Source organism: Convolutriloba macropyga, chromosome 13 (assembly GCF_964194025.1).
Source record: "Convolutriloba macropyga chromosome 13, txConMacr16.3, whole genome shotgun sequence".
Lineage (NCBI taxonomy): Eukaryota > Metazoa > Xenacoelomorpha > Acoela > Convolutidae > Convolutriloba > Convolutriloba macropyga.
The window spans coordinates 33,539,368-33,557,920 of record NC_134480.1 but is presented as its reverse complement, the minus strand read 5'-3'; the positions used below and the strand labels follow the sequence as shown (position 1 = coordinate 33,557,920).

General features: G+C 35.4%; 2 protein-coding genes across 2 annotated transcripts in view; both read right to left on the bottom strand.

The window, feature by feature from the left end:
* Positions 1–18,553, bottom strand: part of LOC142351796 (angio-associated migratory cell protein-like) — a 217,581-nt gene that overhangs the window by 80,457 nt on the left and 118,571 nt on the right. The window lies entirely within an intron of this gene.
* LOC142351794 (uncharacterized) overlaps positions 10,629–18,553 on the bottom strand; it is a 338,941-nt gene continuing 331,016 nt past the window's right edge. The window contains exons 11-14 of the mRNA XM_075403974.1: positions 16,675–16,875; positions 15,798–15,967; positions 15,167–15,438; positions 10,629–11,027 (exon numbers count right to left, since the gene is read on the bottom strand). Coding sequence (XP_075260089.1) covers positions 10,831–11,027; positions 15,167–15,438; positions 15,798–15,967; positions 16,675–16,875 — 840 coding nt within the window. The 3' untranslated portion in view covers positions 10,629–10,830. The remainder of the gene's footprint in view (positions 11,028–15,166; positions 15,439–15,797; positions 15,968–16,674; positions 16,876–18,553) is intronic.

Genomic DNA, 18,553 nt, shown 5'->3' with positions numbered 1-18,553 from the left:
ATGGAAAATGAACAGTAAAATAAAAAAAATAGAAAATGGAAATTGAAGATATGTATATTTTAAACACTTATTATTTTCTAATTGATCGTCACTTTTTTTTTAATGACCCTGTTGTCATTTATCAGTTGACCAGTTGAGAGGCAAAAAGGGAAAGCGCATCGAACAGTCGGTCATTTATCTCTATTATTTCTTTCAAGCTATAGAAAAAAAAACATTGCTTACGTCAATTAATTTCGCCATTTCCCTAACATCAAAATACATTATATAGACATATTCTGAATTCCACTGTCGCTTGATTGTTTTGAATCCCAGATAACAGTAAAATAAACAAAAACTGATACATATCGGTTCAGTAATAGACTACCCAGGAAAACATTTCAATCAAAATTTACTCAAAAACTTTAATTAAATCGGAATAATTTTTTTTCATTGCATTTATGCTTGCAAGTTATTATGGATGGTGAATTATCAAATAGCTGTTGTGCAGTTGAAGCATCAAGTATGAGCGGTAATACAATTTTGAGTAAAAAAAAAATGTTGAAAGTTTTATCAAGTCAAATCGACACTAACAGAAAACAAGAGGAAACAATTCTTTACCTGGAAAAGAAAGAAAATGAGGTAATTTAGATGTTAAGAGCTCAGAAACAATATGCAATTAAAGATTGCCTGATTTTCTGTATTTCAATTTACAACTCCAGAGACAATCGAATTGTTTTGAAAAATGATGTTACATTTCTTAACAATTAACGCTAACTAAAAATGAATGCGAGCAGTACAAAATTTTTCCATGTGACCGGGATCTGCCTCAGAAAAATGTTCAGATTCAGTGATCTGCAAGTTTTACTTTTTTGATGAGCCAAAAAAACTGATGAAGATAAGAAGTCTTCTGATCAATTTCAATATATACCTAAACGAAAGACTCCACAAATAAAGAGTTCAGAAACAAGCGCAGCAAAAAAACTGGGTTTGATTACGTCAAGCAAAAACTTGTGTTCTCGGTAATTCTTAAAAATGCCCAAAACGAGGCACTATTCCAAGCAGTCAATTTTGTCAGTGATCCGAATAAAATCCGGAACCCATCATTGCGATAATGTTTGTGATAAAAAAGCTGAATCAAATTATTGAACATGACATTAGGGCAATTTAACAGGAGAAACTGTTTTTGTACAAAAAAGAACAGAAATACTGATCGCCGTTGCACACTCTGATTCTCAAACATGAATGTTAATTTTGTGTAGGTTTTGCTACTAGGATGCAAAGAGATGAATGGTTGAGGAAACCATTGAGTAAAACAGTGTTTCAAGTCTGCAAGTTGTAATCCGCAGACAATTCTGAAATTCAATAAAACTTTTAAATTAGTTTCTATATCTGCCAGCAATCCTCAGCAGATAGAAGAAAAAAACTTTTTCACCCGCATATCATGACATTCAATTTTCATTTTTCATTTCTCTTGCTCGCGATAATCACTGCAAAATGAAATAAGACATAGCCCTTTCCGTCATGATTTAAATCCTTTTTTGCCTTATACGCTAAAAATTGCAGAAATTGAAAACATAAGTGAGTCTTTAAAAAAGAGTAAAGAAATTTTCATCAGGCCGTTAATTTCAAATGACATTTTGCAAATAAGTTGCAAATTAGGATAAAGGTGTTCAAATATAAGATCAACCTCCAAAAATACAATAGTTTTAAGCTTTTTCAAAGCAGCAAACTACTTTACAGTAAGCACTATGCAATAGGAAAATGTGGCTTAATAACAATTATTTGGCAGATTACATCTCAATTGATTAATAAAGAAAATAATTACGTGCAATAGGGAAAAACCCAAAAAGGAGGTTTCGGCGTTCCATTGCTGTATGGCAGAGGGAACAGGCAAAATTGGTGCAAAAGTTTAGGAATAAAAAGTGTCAATTGGTAATGGTTAAAACTGACTGGAAAACAAACGCTGAAAACTGGATGTTAACGGTTGTCTATCTAAAACAAACACAAGCACGGCAAAAATTTCTCCTGAAATCCTGAGTTAACTGAAAATTTTTACTTTTAAAATTAGGTTCAGCCATTTTGATTCTGCAGAGTTAAATATTGACTATAGCAGAAACGACAAAAAATTAAAGGTCTCAAAACCATTTTTGATTCATATAGCTTATAAGGCACGTCGTGTGTTTTATGCACTAGGGAGACAGTGAAAACCAAAAACAGGTAAGATATTGTATACAGTTTCTAAAAACAGGACACCAATTAAAAAACTTCATTGACTCACCACTATACTTTTCAAATCAATCTGATCCATCTGAAAATTTTTTGAAGGATCCGTCAATAGAAAATTACTAAAATTATTTTCAAAATTCCAAATTGTTCTGACATTTTTCAGCCACTGATATATTCTTCGAATTATGTTTTGATCCTGGAAATGTTCACAAAAAATGTTACTGAACAAAAACAAATCAATATACCACTGTAAAAACATTTCGAACAAATTACACCAAAGACGCTAGATAAACAACAATAATATAAATTTAGCAATGAATAAGAGTGGTCCTATCAAAACTCTATGCAAGACCCAAAAGCAAACAAAAAATATAAGAAAAATCTTTTAACAATGGATGCTAGAAAGAACTAAAAACAATTTCTTTAGCACATTTAGAATTTTGAAAAAAAATGAAGGAAAAAGCAACAGGTTATCACTTCTCGAAATTCAAAATTTTTATAGAATCAATTTCTTGGAAGAAATTTTAAATTAAACAAATTTCAATAGATAGTTTTGATACCAACTAATGAAAAAGTGATTTCATTCACAAGTGACCCTTTGAGATATAAGTTCAGCAAATATCATGCTGGACTAAATATAGAACTTAAGAACAAAAATCCGCCATAGTTCCGACACTTACATGCCTAGTTAAAACTGTTTCGAAAGCAGTTTTCCCAACAAAATTCCTAAAGAGAGCTATTTTCTGGCAAATCATATGGGAGGTAGTTTTGGCAAAGTCGAACATTTACAGAATAAATTACTTAAATAGTCTATTATGAGCTTTAGCTGAAATTCAAAAAAAAATTAATCCCAAAATGTATGACTTTTACTTGCTCAATAAAAGTCAATTTGGTTTTCGGCAAAGAAAAGGAGCTCTTGAAGCACTTGTAACTTTTCGGAAAGTGACGAAGAGGACTGCGAAAGCAATATCAAAGAGACAGCTGCAGTTTTCATAGATTTGTAGAAAACTTTGGCACTCAATCACAGCATATTCCTCGAAAAACTGGAGTTTGTAGGAAAAAGAGGTCACATGGAAGAGCTCTTAAGATCTTATTTGGCTAACAGGTAATATTTCCGCCAATCTACGATCCAGTCTTCAAAAAGTAAAGTACGGCATGCCACAAGGTTCAGTACGGGGCACACCTATTTTTTTTTTATAAACGATACTACGGATTTCTGTGTTTAATCTACCGCAACGATGTACGCCGCTTACACCGTTCTAAAACATAAAAAGAGTAAAAAAAATCCTTATCAGGTGAATACTCCCCTTGATTATACAGGAAAATACATGTTAAGAAAAACTGCCACTGAACTGGATAAGACACATTTCTTGAAACTGACGGCTTTTGGAGAAATCTCCGGGCTTAAATGGAGTTCAAATAAATGAAAAGCAGAAATTGAATAATCATGTGAAAGTCCTATGGAAGAAATTGTCAAATTTATGCAGAATGTTTTATAGACTCAAATTTTGCAATAAATCATAGCGCTTCTACTTGGCATAATTCGGCTATGACCTTAAAGACTCGGAGGTGGGTTTTGATTTGCTCTTGGGTAAATGCAGTGACTCTTCTCAAAACTTCTGTTTCTCTATAAGCTCAGCTGTGAATATCTGATGCATTTCAATAATTTAGAGCATCAATTTTAGTCCAAATTCAATACTTTTTGCCTTGTTTTATCAACTATGTTAAATTCTTTTTTTACCAATTTTGCTATACTATACTTATCTTTGAACTTGCATGATAGTTGGTTAGCTTTTTAGTACGGCAAGAGTTGCATGATTTTGGATCAATTGAGAGAGAATTTTTTTGATAATATTTGAGATAGTTTAGAGCAAAATTAACCTATTTTTGCAAAATTTGACTAATTTCTTGCAAAACAATTAGCTGCTAAAAAACCAACTGCAGCTCCATAAATTTGTGGGGCGAAATGATCGTTTTTGGCGATCACTTGTTAAGTTTATAGTTCAGGTATAGCATGTTCTTTGTATCAACAGGGTGCTAGGAACTAAATTTAGATAAAAAATCAACAATAAAAGAACTCATTTGTATTTTTTGTTGAAATGACAGTATTTGCCAAACAAACCTTTTCATGTTACGAAGGTCACCAAAAATTTTTCTCCCGTTGTAGCACAATGGTGCGACTAACAGGTAAATAAAAAACTCTGACTAACTATTTTCCAAGGGGTATTTTTTAAAAATTTTTCAAATCTATCTTTGTGTTTCTGTTAATTTTATATATTGCGAGCCGAATTTGGGCAAAAAAGCATAGAGTTGCACACCCACGTTTATGAATAAGTGTCCTTTGTTATTCCATTTAGCTGGGATTTGAAAGGGTTCATTCCTTATACACCTTGAAATTGTCTTTTTAGCTGTGTACACCTTACTATGCAAGGAAAGCAATACCCCGAATTTGCATCCCACAGCTAAACCCGGGTTGATAACCATATTTTTTTCTTGCCAACTATATCAAAAGCATATATGGAGTTTATGGTAACTAGAGAACAACAGATTTTCGTGCCATAACACGAAAATTTTTCGAAAAACTGTTAAAACATACATGGTTTCCATTTTGAGGGCAGAAAAACTCGTTAAGGCACTTAAAAAAAACAAAAATTCACGTTATCTTAGAAAAGATATCCAAGACTATACGTATTCATTTTGCCATGTAAAACGATGAAACTCAATTTCGAAAAATCAAAAAAGTATGGATAACAGTTAAGCGAACCTGTTACTACATTGAGAAAACAAATTCAATTAGTCAATTTTTTATTGTTTCTCAGCAACCATATTCAAGACCAAACGTATTGATTTAATTAAAACATCGTGCTTGTCCCTCTTCTCAATCACCTTGTGTATGATTGGGATCAAAACAAATAACCACAAGGACTTTCAACATCAATTCGTCTCTTTGTTAAGTTGTTTTTTAGTGCTCTTTGTTTTTTAGTGCTCTTTGTTCAATATTTTTTGTTGAGGAAGAGATTAAAATTTGAAATTTAAAGTGAGTTTTCATTAATCTGAGTTGTAATTTTGTATGGCTTTCTAATCTGTTTTGGCTTCAATCATAAAAAAATCATGCATGAACCATGTACAAACCGTATATGAACAATGTACTAAATAAGAGAAGTGAAAAAGCCAGAGTGAAGGCATATGAGAACCATATATGGATCATGTAACAACCTTTTAAAAACCAAATGAGCCATTTATCAACGATGTCAGAACCATAAAAGCTTCAAGTACAGAACATATTAGAACCATATATGGTAACCTTATGCCATAAGTCGTGTAAAGCTCTTAAAAGCGAGACTGCTGTATAAGACTTATATGGTTGTGCATACCGCATTCGTATATTCTTTTAAATTGACTCAATTGTAAACTATTGAAATCTTGGTTCATAACCGATCATTGGCATTTATTATCAGTTCAGTTCGAATCAGATGAAATCAGAGAAATCGAATTTTGAGCTAACCACACGTTGGCGAAAAATCAAAACTAATTGGTGTTTATCGCCGCTCATGAACGACTACCTTCTTATAGGGCAAGAATTCAAAGGCTTGAGTGTAATCTAGCATATCCGGCAATCAGCCTGGTTGCAAACCTGCAAATAGCTGTAACAAAGATTGATTGAGAAACCCTACTGGCATCCTGAGATAACCCAGCTGGCTAAAACCTTATGCTATCAGCCAAATGGTTATTCGTTTGCGGGTCTTCCGAACTGTCTCTGAAAATTACCCAAATGACTCGAATCCCAAAAGAACAACTAGAAATTCAACCTCGCTACAATTTTGGAAGCTCTAAAAGTTCCTTCTATCCTCGGAAGTTGAGAGAGCATAAAAGTTCTCCGCCACATTGGCGATAAGGCTTCGTTGCAATGGAGAAAAGGTTGTAACATCCAATGCTGCTGGTATTCTATTCCTGTAGGAATAAGTAGCCCAGTCTGGCGTTGTTGACGGGTAGTAAGCTCTTCTGCTCAGAGATGGTTGAAAAATGTGCGCTTGCGCAGGCTGACATAATTCGGTCTCGTATAAGACAATGACGAGCGATCATATCACCCCGACCATGGCATGCTCACCCATTACATCCAGTCACGGGTTTACTAAACGGACCTTTTCTCTTATTCTCGTATACAAGGACACCCTTTCGGTAAATAGGAGCAGACTAGCTATAAGACAAAATTATGAAAAGAGAGCCTAACTGCAATCTGTAAACAAAACCGACTAATGTCGGAACGTCGGGCGAATTGCTCTCAAACGACCGGCGAGCAGTTGGCTTCGTCAGTAGCTAGCCAAGGCTTAGTGAGGCCAGCTTTTGCTGGATTCGAGTCAGCAACTTTTAGTTTTCTGGCCTTGTTAGTAAATAAATCAAGTATCTGATATTTTAAAAATTTGCAAAAATTATTTTAAAAAACTTCCAGATGTCGCAATGAAAATGTTCAAAACTATTTTATGTCTCTGATGTCAAGTAACCTATCTGCAAGACTTGAAAAACTTCGTTGGCCAGTAAAACAATTGCAAAATTTAACAAAATCTTGCTAAAAATCAAGATAAAAATATCTTCAAAACCATTTCATTGTCTCAAGAGACTATCCACTATGCCTATTTCAAGCTTTAAATGGTTTCACTGGCTCATAAAGATCCATAAACATTGAACAAGGTAATACTTTCCGAAAGTTTTGAAAAGAAGTTTATCAAAACATTGCGAAAGGTGGAGTCATAAAAAATTGATAACCATTCCATTAACTCTAGAAACTATGCGACAACTTATCATCAAACCTTGGATGAGGTCCCTAGGACCCTGGTGCCGCAAAAATGATAACTTTCAAAAAACTTCAAAAAAGAATTGCAGGTGTTTTTAAGAAATGCTGATTTTAAAATCTTGAAAAACATTCCATTACATCCAGAAGCTATGCAGCAACCTTTAATAAAAACTGTAGAGGAGCTTATGTGGCTTTTGAGGCTGGAGAAACCTAAAAAATGAAAAAAATCCAAAAAACTTGAAAAAAAATTGCAAGTTGCATAAAAAACTGCTAAATTTATGATAAAAAAAATTAAAACTAATCTATGGCCAAAAAACATTTTCCAGTAAATTATTGTCAAACCGTAACGGAGATTTTGTTTTAGGCTGAAAAACCTGAGTAATGACACTAAATGTCAAAAAAACAAAAAAATGCAAGTTCTTTAATAGAAATGTTAAAATTCGTGGTGTTGAAATCTTGAAAAACATTCCATTACATTTAGAAATTATACAGCAACCTATTGTTAAACCCTAGAGGAAGTTTCTTGGCTCTTGAAGCTGAAAAAATCTCAAAACAAAAAATCTTGAAAAAAAAACGCAAGTATTATCAAGAATATTGCTAAAAGTTGTCATATTAAAAAATTGAAAGCTAGTCCATAGCAATTAAAAGTTTTTCAGTAACTTATTATCGAACCCTTAAGGACGTTTTCTGGCCCCTGCCTCTGAAAAAACGTGAATAATTAAAAATAAAAGTTAAAAATGAAAAAAGTGCAAGTTTTGTCAAAAAAGCTAAAATTCCTGATGTTAAAATGTTCAAACCATTCCACTACCATTAGACAAAGTTTTCAAAAAGCTGGAAAAAAATTGTGAAAATCAGTATAAAATTGCGTTTTTTTAAGCGATCGGTTGTGCCAAAGTAGTCACGGGGGGTGCACATGGGGCTGATGTGGAGGGAGGGGGAAGGGCAACAGTGGTGGGGGGGCAACAGCGCAGTGGGGGGGGCAGCAGTGTGTGTATGTGTGTGTGTGTGTGTGTGTGGGGGGGGGGGGGGGGGGTCAACAGTGGGGGTCTTCAGCCTCTAAAAACCGCCCTTCACACCATAAATTTCCAAAACAATTAGATGAAAGAGCGTAAAGGCTCTAAGAGCAGTTAATGCCCGCTGGGCGCTACCTGTTTATCCCGTTTTTGACGCCGAAAAGTCGAAAACGTCAGACAAAAAATTGGTCAAGCAAAAAATTGCATTAAAAAAGACCGATATGACTAATATAATTGCTACAAACTTCGTTTGAGAGCAATTAATTATTGAGATTAAGAAATAAGCCCAAGTTGTCTCGTGCACCAAAGCAGATGTAGTGGCTTTTAACTGCCATTCAATCGTACGAAACACCAAAATGCGCCACAGACCCTCGTTTACTGGTACTAAATTATTACATTTGAATTGTAAAACACTATCAATACTTTTTCTACGATTCTGAATTTTTTAATCTATCAGACTCATTAGTAGAAAATGATATTCCTGTTTCATGATTTTTCACAGTTCAGACGAAAAAAATCTTCCAAAATGAATTGGGAACTTTGTCTGATGATATATCATACAAATGGTTAAGAAATTAGGAGCTTTTAATGGCCAAAGCAGATAAATGTGGGTACCAGTGCTAGTAATAATCAGATGGCAGTCTAATGATAATAGTTAATTTTTAATGTTTCTATATTTCAGATTTTAACGAACTAAGAGTTCCTGGATTGTTGTTGATCGCTTCATTGTTAGCTCCATGACCAGAACCGGGGAAGATATATTAATTTTGTTGGAATGTTATTCTGGGAGGCTTTTAAAGCGGCAATTATAAAAAGCGGTGTAAATTGGTGACACTGGAGAGGAGGGAAGACGTGTGCGTTTGTGTGTGGGGTCAAGTAAATAGTTTCAGAGTGCTTTTTGTAAACTCCTGTTTGAGTTTTATTTTTGTGCTGTATTAACATAGTGTTTTCGAAGAGTTGCTGCCAGATAAACCATTTTTTGGCCTTTTTTAAAAGTTTTAGGATGTTGTGCTAATAGATTTTAGTATTTAAAATAAGATTGCGCATAGAAATTTTAGACTTAAATTGAAACTGCTTAAGGTTTTTTTTTAGAAAAACGGTGTTCAGAGTAAAGGTACAGTATTTAAGTATTAGTTAACGAACTACTTTTACGATATGATACGGGGGTAAGGCGAACATATTCGTACGTACAAAAGTGTATAGATTATGTTTTGCCATATCATTGGAAACGCATTTTTTTTGCTTGGAAACGCATTTAAAGGAATGCAAGCTCTTGAATTAAATTTGGATGCTTGATTTGAACATCAGTTCTAGGAAAACGTCAACTGTAAAAGCCACTAATGACTGAAAAAAAATCAGTTGGTTTTTTTTTCAGTTTGTGTTAGCACGGTACATCAAAATACTTAACGCATTTTAAATTGTTTTATTGGATTTTCTATCTTTGATATGCCCATTTTGATGTTTGCAAAATGTCAAGAAATTTTCCATTCGTCACTGATTGCGTAAACCGATTGATTTTCAAGGAAATAAGAATTGGGAAGAAAACCCCACAAAATAACATACCCGAAGTTTATACTCAAAACTAAAGCAATAAGGTTTTGAAGCAGACCTTTTCCATCATTTTGTTTTCTTCTTAGAGTACTCCTTCTTAGAGGACAGTGAAGTCATTAGAGTACCATTAGATCTATGTGCTGTTTAGAGTACTGATAACCATTGTTTATAGGTGGTCTAAGTACTATGATAAAACTGCAATTTGAGAAAACACGGGGTGAAGCCAGTGCATCACAAAAACGAGCTCTCCGGTCAATGTGTACCTTCAGTCTGGCCATTATTGGAGTGAAGTCTGAACACCAATTAGTTCACCCTACCTAATCCTTAGCTTTTTCCAAACACGTAAGATCAGCAAAATTTACAACAATATTCAAGTCTTTCAGCAGAGCTCCGGTTGAATCGCTTCACCGAAACGAAATAATCCATTGTATTGTTGCCGTACTAACTCAGTCCTTCGGTCTACCCGTACTGAGCCTCCAGAGACCATCAGGCCTGATTCAGAAAAAAATCAGACAAGGTCCCAGGCCTGATTCAGAGTCTGATCATGTCAAATACAAGGCTGCTAAGAGAACACTCCAGAGTCGATCTCTGAGGTTTCTATTGACAGAGAAAAATCAAGACTTGGGGGTCTCTGCCCAGAGAAATCCCAAGTCTTGGGTCTCTCTGCCAAGAGAAGGTCCAAGTCTTGGGTCACTCTGTGCAGAGTACAACCAAGACTTGGTGACCTCTTGGCAGGCAAGACACAAGACTTGGGATTTCTCTTGGCAGAAAGGATCCAAGACTTGATTTTTTCTGGACAGAGGGTTAGAATGGTGCATTTTCTAGGTTCATGGGCACTATAGCTTTACATAATAAGAGATTCAACTAAAACCATCAATTCAAACTAACTTGCACTGAAATATACTGCACCTGCATGATACAAGAACATATTGAACGCATTCAATACAACCAAAAAGCAACAACCATAAGTTTCCGCTCAATCCCATTCTAGAAGTCTCATAAACCTTCAGATTATAATCACTTATTAATCGAAGTCTGTACAACATAACTATTTTGTGTAACTGATTAAAAACGGGATTCAGCACTCAAGTAAAGTTTTAATTATTGCTCTCAAAATATTTTTAAGAGCAGAAAATTAACGTCAAACCTAGTAGCATTCAACAAAACATCAACGGTATCAAATGATAAACACGTTCAGTTCAGGAAACTTTTTGCTCCCCTGTGACGAAAAATTTCTTCCACAATTCAGTTCACTGTGTGGTCCCGTTATTATTTGCCTTTCTTCTGGCTTTTCTTTCCCATGGATTGTTTCTTTTTGGCAGCCTTTGATGCTTTTTCCAGAGGTGTGAAATGTCCACTGAGTCTTACTACTGGAGTGTCCGCTTCAGTGTTAATAACAGCCGAAGATTGGGCCAGGGGTTTATAGTGCTGACTTCGATGCTGCTGCTGCTGTCTACTACTTGTTCCTGGTAAAGAATTGTACTGACACTAGTTGCCTAATTATTGAAAATTGTTATATTGAATATTGTCAATAAATATTGATTCATGTGACAGAACAGCCGCACTAATTCCCGAAATCACGCTCAGAGTCGGAGTCAAATCTCTGCACCTAACGAAACCACCAAAACAGAATAAAAATTGATTTCATAAACCACATACATTTTAAAAACAAGGCACTGCTAATACTTTTAAAGAACTAAGTTTTGATAAAGGCAGTATTAAAAATTTTGGCCCAAATACTAATACAAAACGTATTAACTGTTCTGTTGAATAGATCTTTACAAATTACGACGTGAAACCTTAGCGATATACCTTGAGCTATTTATTATCTATTATTTATTTGAGACATTATTAATGACGCGCTTAACAAGAGCCAAATTAATCAAACTCAAGGATGAACAAAAACTGAAAAACGGAAAAATATTCTGACCAAGAACGAATCTCGAAAAACAAGACGCAAGCAAGTAACTCACATACAGCAAAGATCCAATGACAACTAAAACTTGTAAAGCCCTTAGAAAATAAGAAAGCAAAGAAAATGGTCACTATTCTTTCCCATACTGCGTGATTTCAAGATACAAACAAGAGATATTTTTCACTTTCCATTAGTCTTCAATGAGAAACTATTAGCGCCAGAAATTTTTTTTTCGGGAAAAATACTTTGGGGGAAAAGATCTTCAGAATTCAAAAAAGCGAATGAAAAAACAGAAAAAGCTTAAAAAAATTAGTTGACTCGCATTGATTTTCACCAAAGCTGAGAAAATGCCTTATAGAACACAATTGTTACAAAAACATTACGTACATAAAAATATAGACTACAGATTGCAGGGCAATAAAACTCCTTGATCTTCCTTTGAGCTGAATAAGGTAGAAGGTTATTTAATCAATTTTGCGAAAAGAAAAATGAGAATTTTGCATTCCAGCAAATCTTCTCATGAGCTTGAGCATGGTGGTGCAGGCTGAATGTTTAAAGATCGTAAAAACATGCGAATATAGGCGCGCTGTTAACCATTGCGCTGCAGTGCGACTTACATTTAAAACAATAGATTAAACATACCCGGCAGTCTGCGGAAAAATAGCCACCGTTGATTCCCATAACCACGATTGGGATTGAAGAGAAAATGATTTTTGTAGAAAAACAAATTTAACGCGCGAACTATTTTGATGTCATTTTGTAGTTGAACATTCCCCTTTTTCATAGTGAGAGAATACAGGAGCTAGTATCAATACCAATAAGCCTTAGAGATGGTAACTACGACTTATAAGAACCAAGTTCGAGTAACGAGCATCTAAAACTTGGCTATGGGTTTATTCCGTTTCTACTTCTGATTTCTGACTGTTCATTTTGAAATGCTTTGCTGAGCAACTGCTGCCTAAAAACACTTTTAGCAGAATGAGTGAAAAGTGAAACTAGACTAGAGAAGTCAAAATGATTTCATGCAAAATGTTGAATATGCTGTGAACCAAGGTAATGCTAAAATATTTTATTCGACGAAGTAAAAAAACATAGCAGGACAAGTCCTGAAAAACAATCCAAGGAATTGAATGAAAAACAGACCTAATGTACCTGACCAGCAGATCAATTGAACAATCCCAGCCAAAAAGAAGAAATCTCGAAAGTTGAGAAACTAAAAGAATGGAACTAAACAAAAAAAACAATTATTCCTAAAACTTTTGAAGCTTTTAACATGAAGGCCATTTATGACACAATGCAATATAGCCATTAACTCACGCAAAAGACTTGAAAGAGATTAAAGTGACACTAAAGGTAGATAGTCTCGAAAAAAATGACAAATGCTTCAAAAAGAAATGTGAAAAATGCTTCAAATGAAAAGGAAAAATTTAAAGATACTTTTCGAAAATGTGTCTGGAAAAAATGTTCAAATTCATTTTTTCCCTGTGGAGTTCTGTTTTGTAACTCATCTGCAACATTTAAAAGTTTCGTTGGCCAATAAAGATAGTTAAACTCAGAAAATGACAAAAAAAATCAAAAAAATTGAAAACAAAAAAAAAAATTAAATTGAAAGCTTTATTTAAAAAATTCCTTATATTTGCAATCTAAAAAAACAAAAAACTATTTTGTTGCCACTAGAAACTCTGCAATAACATACCAGCAAACTCAATAGCAGCAAACCCCAGGCCACTGAGGAAAAAGACTAAAATTTCAGGAAGTCAAAGAAAAATGACAATTTGTTGCTAAAATTTGTAATATTAAAATCGCTAAAATTTGTAATATTAAAATCTTGAAACACATTCCTCATTACCACTAGAAACTATGCAAAAACCTATTATCAAAACCTAAAGGAAATGTTTTAGCTGTTCAGGTTAGGAAACCTAAAAATTGAGAACAATTTGCAAAAATTTGAAAAAAATTGGCTTATGCCATGGCCAATAAAAGTTTTGCAGTAAACTATTAGCAAATCCTAGCCAAGGTTTCTTGCCCGCTGGAGTTTGAAATCTTGAATAATGACAATTAATATCAGAAATTGGAGAAAACTGTAAGTTTTATCAAAAAAATTGGTAAAATTCGTGAAGTTGAAAACCATCCCATTACCACTAGAAACTATAAAATAACCTATTATTGTGACACCAAGAGCTGAAACAACAAAAAAAATTTTTAAAATTAGAATAAATTACCGTGTTTATGTTTGGTGTAGCAATACATATAGCTCTTAAAATGGCCAAAAAAAGTAATTACGTCTTGCAAAAGACCTTTACCAACTTTTACAAACCTCAATTTCAGACAGGTCCAACAAAAAATCCAAAAAAAGACGAAAAAATTGCAACATTTTGGGCTCAAAAACTTCTGAAAATGACCTGTTAACCTTGAATTACGGCCTTCCCATTAGCTTCACCACTTTAAGTAATAGAAGAACTACTAAACGCGGCTAAGGGCCTCTAATGAAACTTGATGCCCGCTGAGCTTTACCTGTTTATCCCGTTCTGAAAGCTCAAAGTCATGAAAAAAGGTGTGAAAACATCATACAAAAATAAACATACCCGGCAGATTGCCGGAAAATAGCCGCCGTTGATTCCAATAAGCATGATTGGGATTGAACGAATAGAATATATTGAAAAAAAAAAGATTTTTGTACAAAAATATTTTTTAAGTCCGATTTATTTTGATGGCATTTCGTAGTTGAACATACTTCTGTTTCTTAGAGAGGCTACAGGGGCTACTATCAACACCAATAAGCATTAGAGGTGGTAACTAAGACTTATAGGAACGACGTTCAAATAGCGGGCATCTAAAATTGGGCTTTATGGGTTTATCCTGTTTCTATTTCTGACTTCAATTTTTTATACCGACTCTGCTCATTTTGAATTGTTTTGCTTAGCAACTGATGTTCAAATTCACTTTTAGCAGAATGAGAGAAGAGAGAAACTAGCCTAGAGAAGTCAAAAAGATTTCACGCAAAATGTCGAAAAAGCGGCAAAATGGTAAAGCGAAAAAAAGTTTGACGAAGTAAAAAAAAAATACGAGCGCAATAATAGCCGGCTGAGAAGATGAGGGCGGCTATTAAAAAGACAGAGCACCAATACAATCCAATTCTGACGTACAATTCAAGGAATTTCTATTGACTAAACAGAAAGCTAGACCTAGAAGAGACTATAAGTGGATTGGGAAAACCATCAAAGTGAAATTGCCGCCTGTGAACAAAAAACCACTAGTGGGAAAGCGAATTTTTGCTAAAACAACATTTTCTCACTCTACTTCAAAATTAGGGTGAAGAATTTCACGCCGCAGAACCACTCGCTTTTTTGCTCCACTTCCTGTTTCGGCGTGACCAAAATGACTACTCCAATTTGACTTCAAAAATCATGAAAATGTGTGAACAGATCTTAAATGAAGACAGCGCCCCAAAACAATTCAAATTCTTTGAATTGTAAAAAAATAGGGGCGCTATAATTGCCGGCTGCGAAGCTGAGGCGGCTATTAAAAAGAAAACCAACATTGCTCTTCGAATCGTACAAAAAATACTACGTGCACCACAGTGAAGCTGCGCTCAACTAAAAAAATTCGCAGCAATCATTAAGGAACTGCACGGCTAGCCAAGTCAGTTAGAATGAAGGGAAATTAAGACATGCGCTAAGTCAATCTTACGTGGGCTAATTTGGTCATCAGTGCACGACGACGGCGTCGCTGTATTATTGCGTAATGACAATCGTCGAGTATTCTCCACAATAACATCGGCTGCCGACGGGTTCATGACATCGACCTCACTCACATCTCGTGAATTCAGTTCAGATTCAATTTCGTATTCTTCCTCCTGTCTGCCGGTTGTGTTCGAGGTCTGCGATCGGTTGAAAGCTTCTCTGAAGTATGTTGTCAGTCCAACTGTTTGTATTTGTTCAACGTTGATTGCGTGCTTCTTACTGAAAAAGTCAGGAGTTCAAATCCACGCCGCTCGGAATTTAAGACACTCAATACGATAGTCAGAGCACATGGAAAATAAATAGCCCACTTTTTCGAAAGTGTTACCTAACCTAAATCTCATGTTATCCTGATGTCCTTGATGGAAGCTCTTATCAGCCTTTATGGTCACGCTACAAGTTCGCTTTACCAGGAGGACTTTTCAAAACGCATGTACGCCCGCATTTACTAAATAACCTCACTCCCAGTTTTCCGTTACTGCTGAGCGGTACCCGTAGGTAATCCATGTACAGAAATAGCACCCAAAAAGCTGTTAATACAGATGTCACGAGAATTTGTATTGATGGCTTCAAAAATTCACCTTCTGCTTCTAGGAGGAAGTTTTTCCAAGTATCCCTCAGCCAGCAACCTTCGCATGAGTCTGTTGCCCATTCTGGAATCAATCCTCAGATTCTCACAAAGGTCAGCAGAATCGATCGGAGTGCCTACCTCAGCTGCCACCATCAGGGCTATGCGCATCAGACACAACTCCTGTTAACAGGAAAAAAAACGAATTTTTGACTTGCACTAATTTTTTAATTCAAAGGGAATCAAGAGCAAAAAATTCAACGACTGATTGATTGCACGGCGAGAACTGAGCTCAATAAATTAAGAAAACTGACGCTTTTCTGGTATAATGCACTTAAAAAAGTCTGAACTTTATTTCGAGAGGACACAATTGCAAACATAACCGACTAACGTCGGGCGAATTGCTCTCAAACGACCAGCAAACGGTTGGCTTTGTTAGTAGCTAGCTACGTTTTAGTGAGGCTAGCTTTAGCATAATTGAAGGGGCGTGAGTTGAGCGTAGCGGACGGGGGGGGGGGCAACAGTGGGGGAGGGCAACGGTGGGGGGTGGGGGTCTTTGGCTGACGGGGCCCTTACGGCCTGAACGATGAGCAGAGGTTTGGATTAGGGGAAGGGGGGGGGGGGGTGAGTGAGGTGGGCTGATGGGGGTGGGGGTCAAGTTCTAAGAACCGCCCTTCACACCACAAGTATAAGTTTCCGAAACAGTTTCTGTGAATCGCATACTTGGAGACTAGTGAGCTAAAGGGCTCTAAGAGAACTTAATGCCCTCTCGGCGCTACCTGTTCATCCCGTTTTTGAGGACGAACAGTCAAATGGATCAGACGAAAAATCGGTCAATTAAACAGAACATACACGAGTTCTTTGTAATCTACTGTATCTAGTCTTTGAACCTGTGCTTGTTTCTCGTTCAAATTGGGGTCCACATTACACTCAATAGTCTCCAGAAGTTGTCGTGTCTCGGCTGTGAGTGGCCCTCGTGCACACGTGTAGCATATAATGTGAGCAGGCACGTCGTTTGCAGTCGGGTATCCATAGCACCCCATGTGCATGTGACTCCCACACAAGTGACAAGTTAGCATCTCGTGTTCAAGCTACACAAAACATGAACATTATAAAAAATACCTGGCAGATTGCCAATAATTAGCCACGATTGAGTTTCATGCCCCGGTTGGGATTACAACCGGCAAAAATAAAAATAGAGTTGATTTTCTAATCAAACCAGGAGGCTCGGTAATGTGCGTACGCACATAAGGTTCCGACCCCGCTCATCCACATTCCTGACTTAATCAGCTACCAAATGATGAAGAGATAGAAAGCTTACAAAAACATACATATCGTTCCATAAACAACCAATGGAATACAATAATGCCACCCTAAAGGGCCGATGAACGTTGTTGATAATAAGACTACTAGAAAGGACAATAATAAATATCAAACAACAAGCATTATTTACGACCAAAACTCGATGTCTATAATAAATAAAATCATAACAAAATCATCAAACTCGCATTAGATAAAACCTATAGGAAACAACTTAACCTATACTTGTTTAGAAAAAGTATGCAACTGGTTAACAGGTCGACAAAAAAGAGAAAAGAGGTGCGAAGTTCAAAAAAAACGTTTATTTTTGAAAACAATTAATTTCACCGTTAATGTCATTAGATATCAACTGAAGTCCCTAAAATGTTCATTTACATTTCCATAGGAAGCAATTGAGACCAGTCATTTTCCAATGTTCAATTGTGCAAAATTTCAAAACCAATGGGAACTACGATTATTGCTAAGAAGAAAACAAAAACGCTATAAAATGTAAAAATGAAAAAAATATAAAATATTTTATGAAATCTGGTAGTAACAGTAGTAACAAAGCCAACAAACAAATATTTGAAGCTAGAAATGTCAAGGAGATTAAGTTACCTTTCAATGAAAACGGGTTGCGACTTGTGTTTACGTAGACTGAGCTACAAATCGACCAAAAAACAATAAAAAAATGACGAAGCTCAAAAACCCAAATGTGTTTTTGAAAACAAATATTTTTAAAAGTCATAACGAACTTCAAATTTCAAAACCTCAGGAAACCGATTGGACCTGTTAATAATGAGACTGGGTCGCAACCCCAAAAAAGCAACAAATAAATCAAGAAGGCAAAACTTCAAACAATTTTACGAGATCACCTTGTTCAAGGCATTATAATTATAAAATTTTACCTGCAAGAACTGTATATTGCCACTTTGTCCTCATTTTAACATCAAAGAGTCTTCCTTATAAAAGGATTACGTAGACATGACAACAAAAAGAACCCAAAAATGAGCAGTACAGAAATCTCGAAAATTTTAATCAAATTAATGGCTGAAGCAATCAGTCACGACGTATAGCCAATCACAGAGAAAATTATTCGAATCAAAAAAAATAAATGAGAGCTCTAAATAGTGAGATTGAGTTACAGGGTTACGAAAATGAAAGCAAGAAGAATACCGTTGAAAAATTTTATTTTAATTATGAAGTCATTAAAACAAACAGCTATAAATCTTAAACTAGGTTCAGATATACGTCTTGGGGTAGCAATTAAGACCTTAAGTTATCAGGTATATGGCGTACAACATCAAAAACAAAGACAAACAGGCAGAAACAAAAAAAATCCCTAAAATCTCTGTCTCAGCCAAATGTATAAACTATATAACAAAAACAATTAACATATTCAGATACGCCTCTTTCCAACGCTCCGCAATTTCCCTACTATGCTTTCCATCAGTTGGATTTGTCATTAAT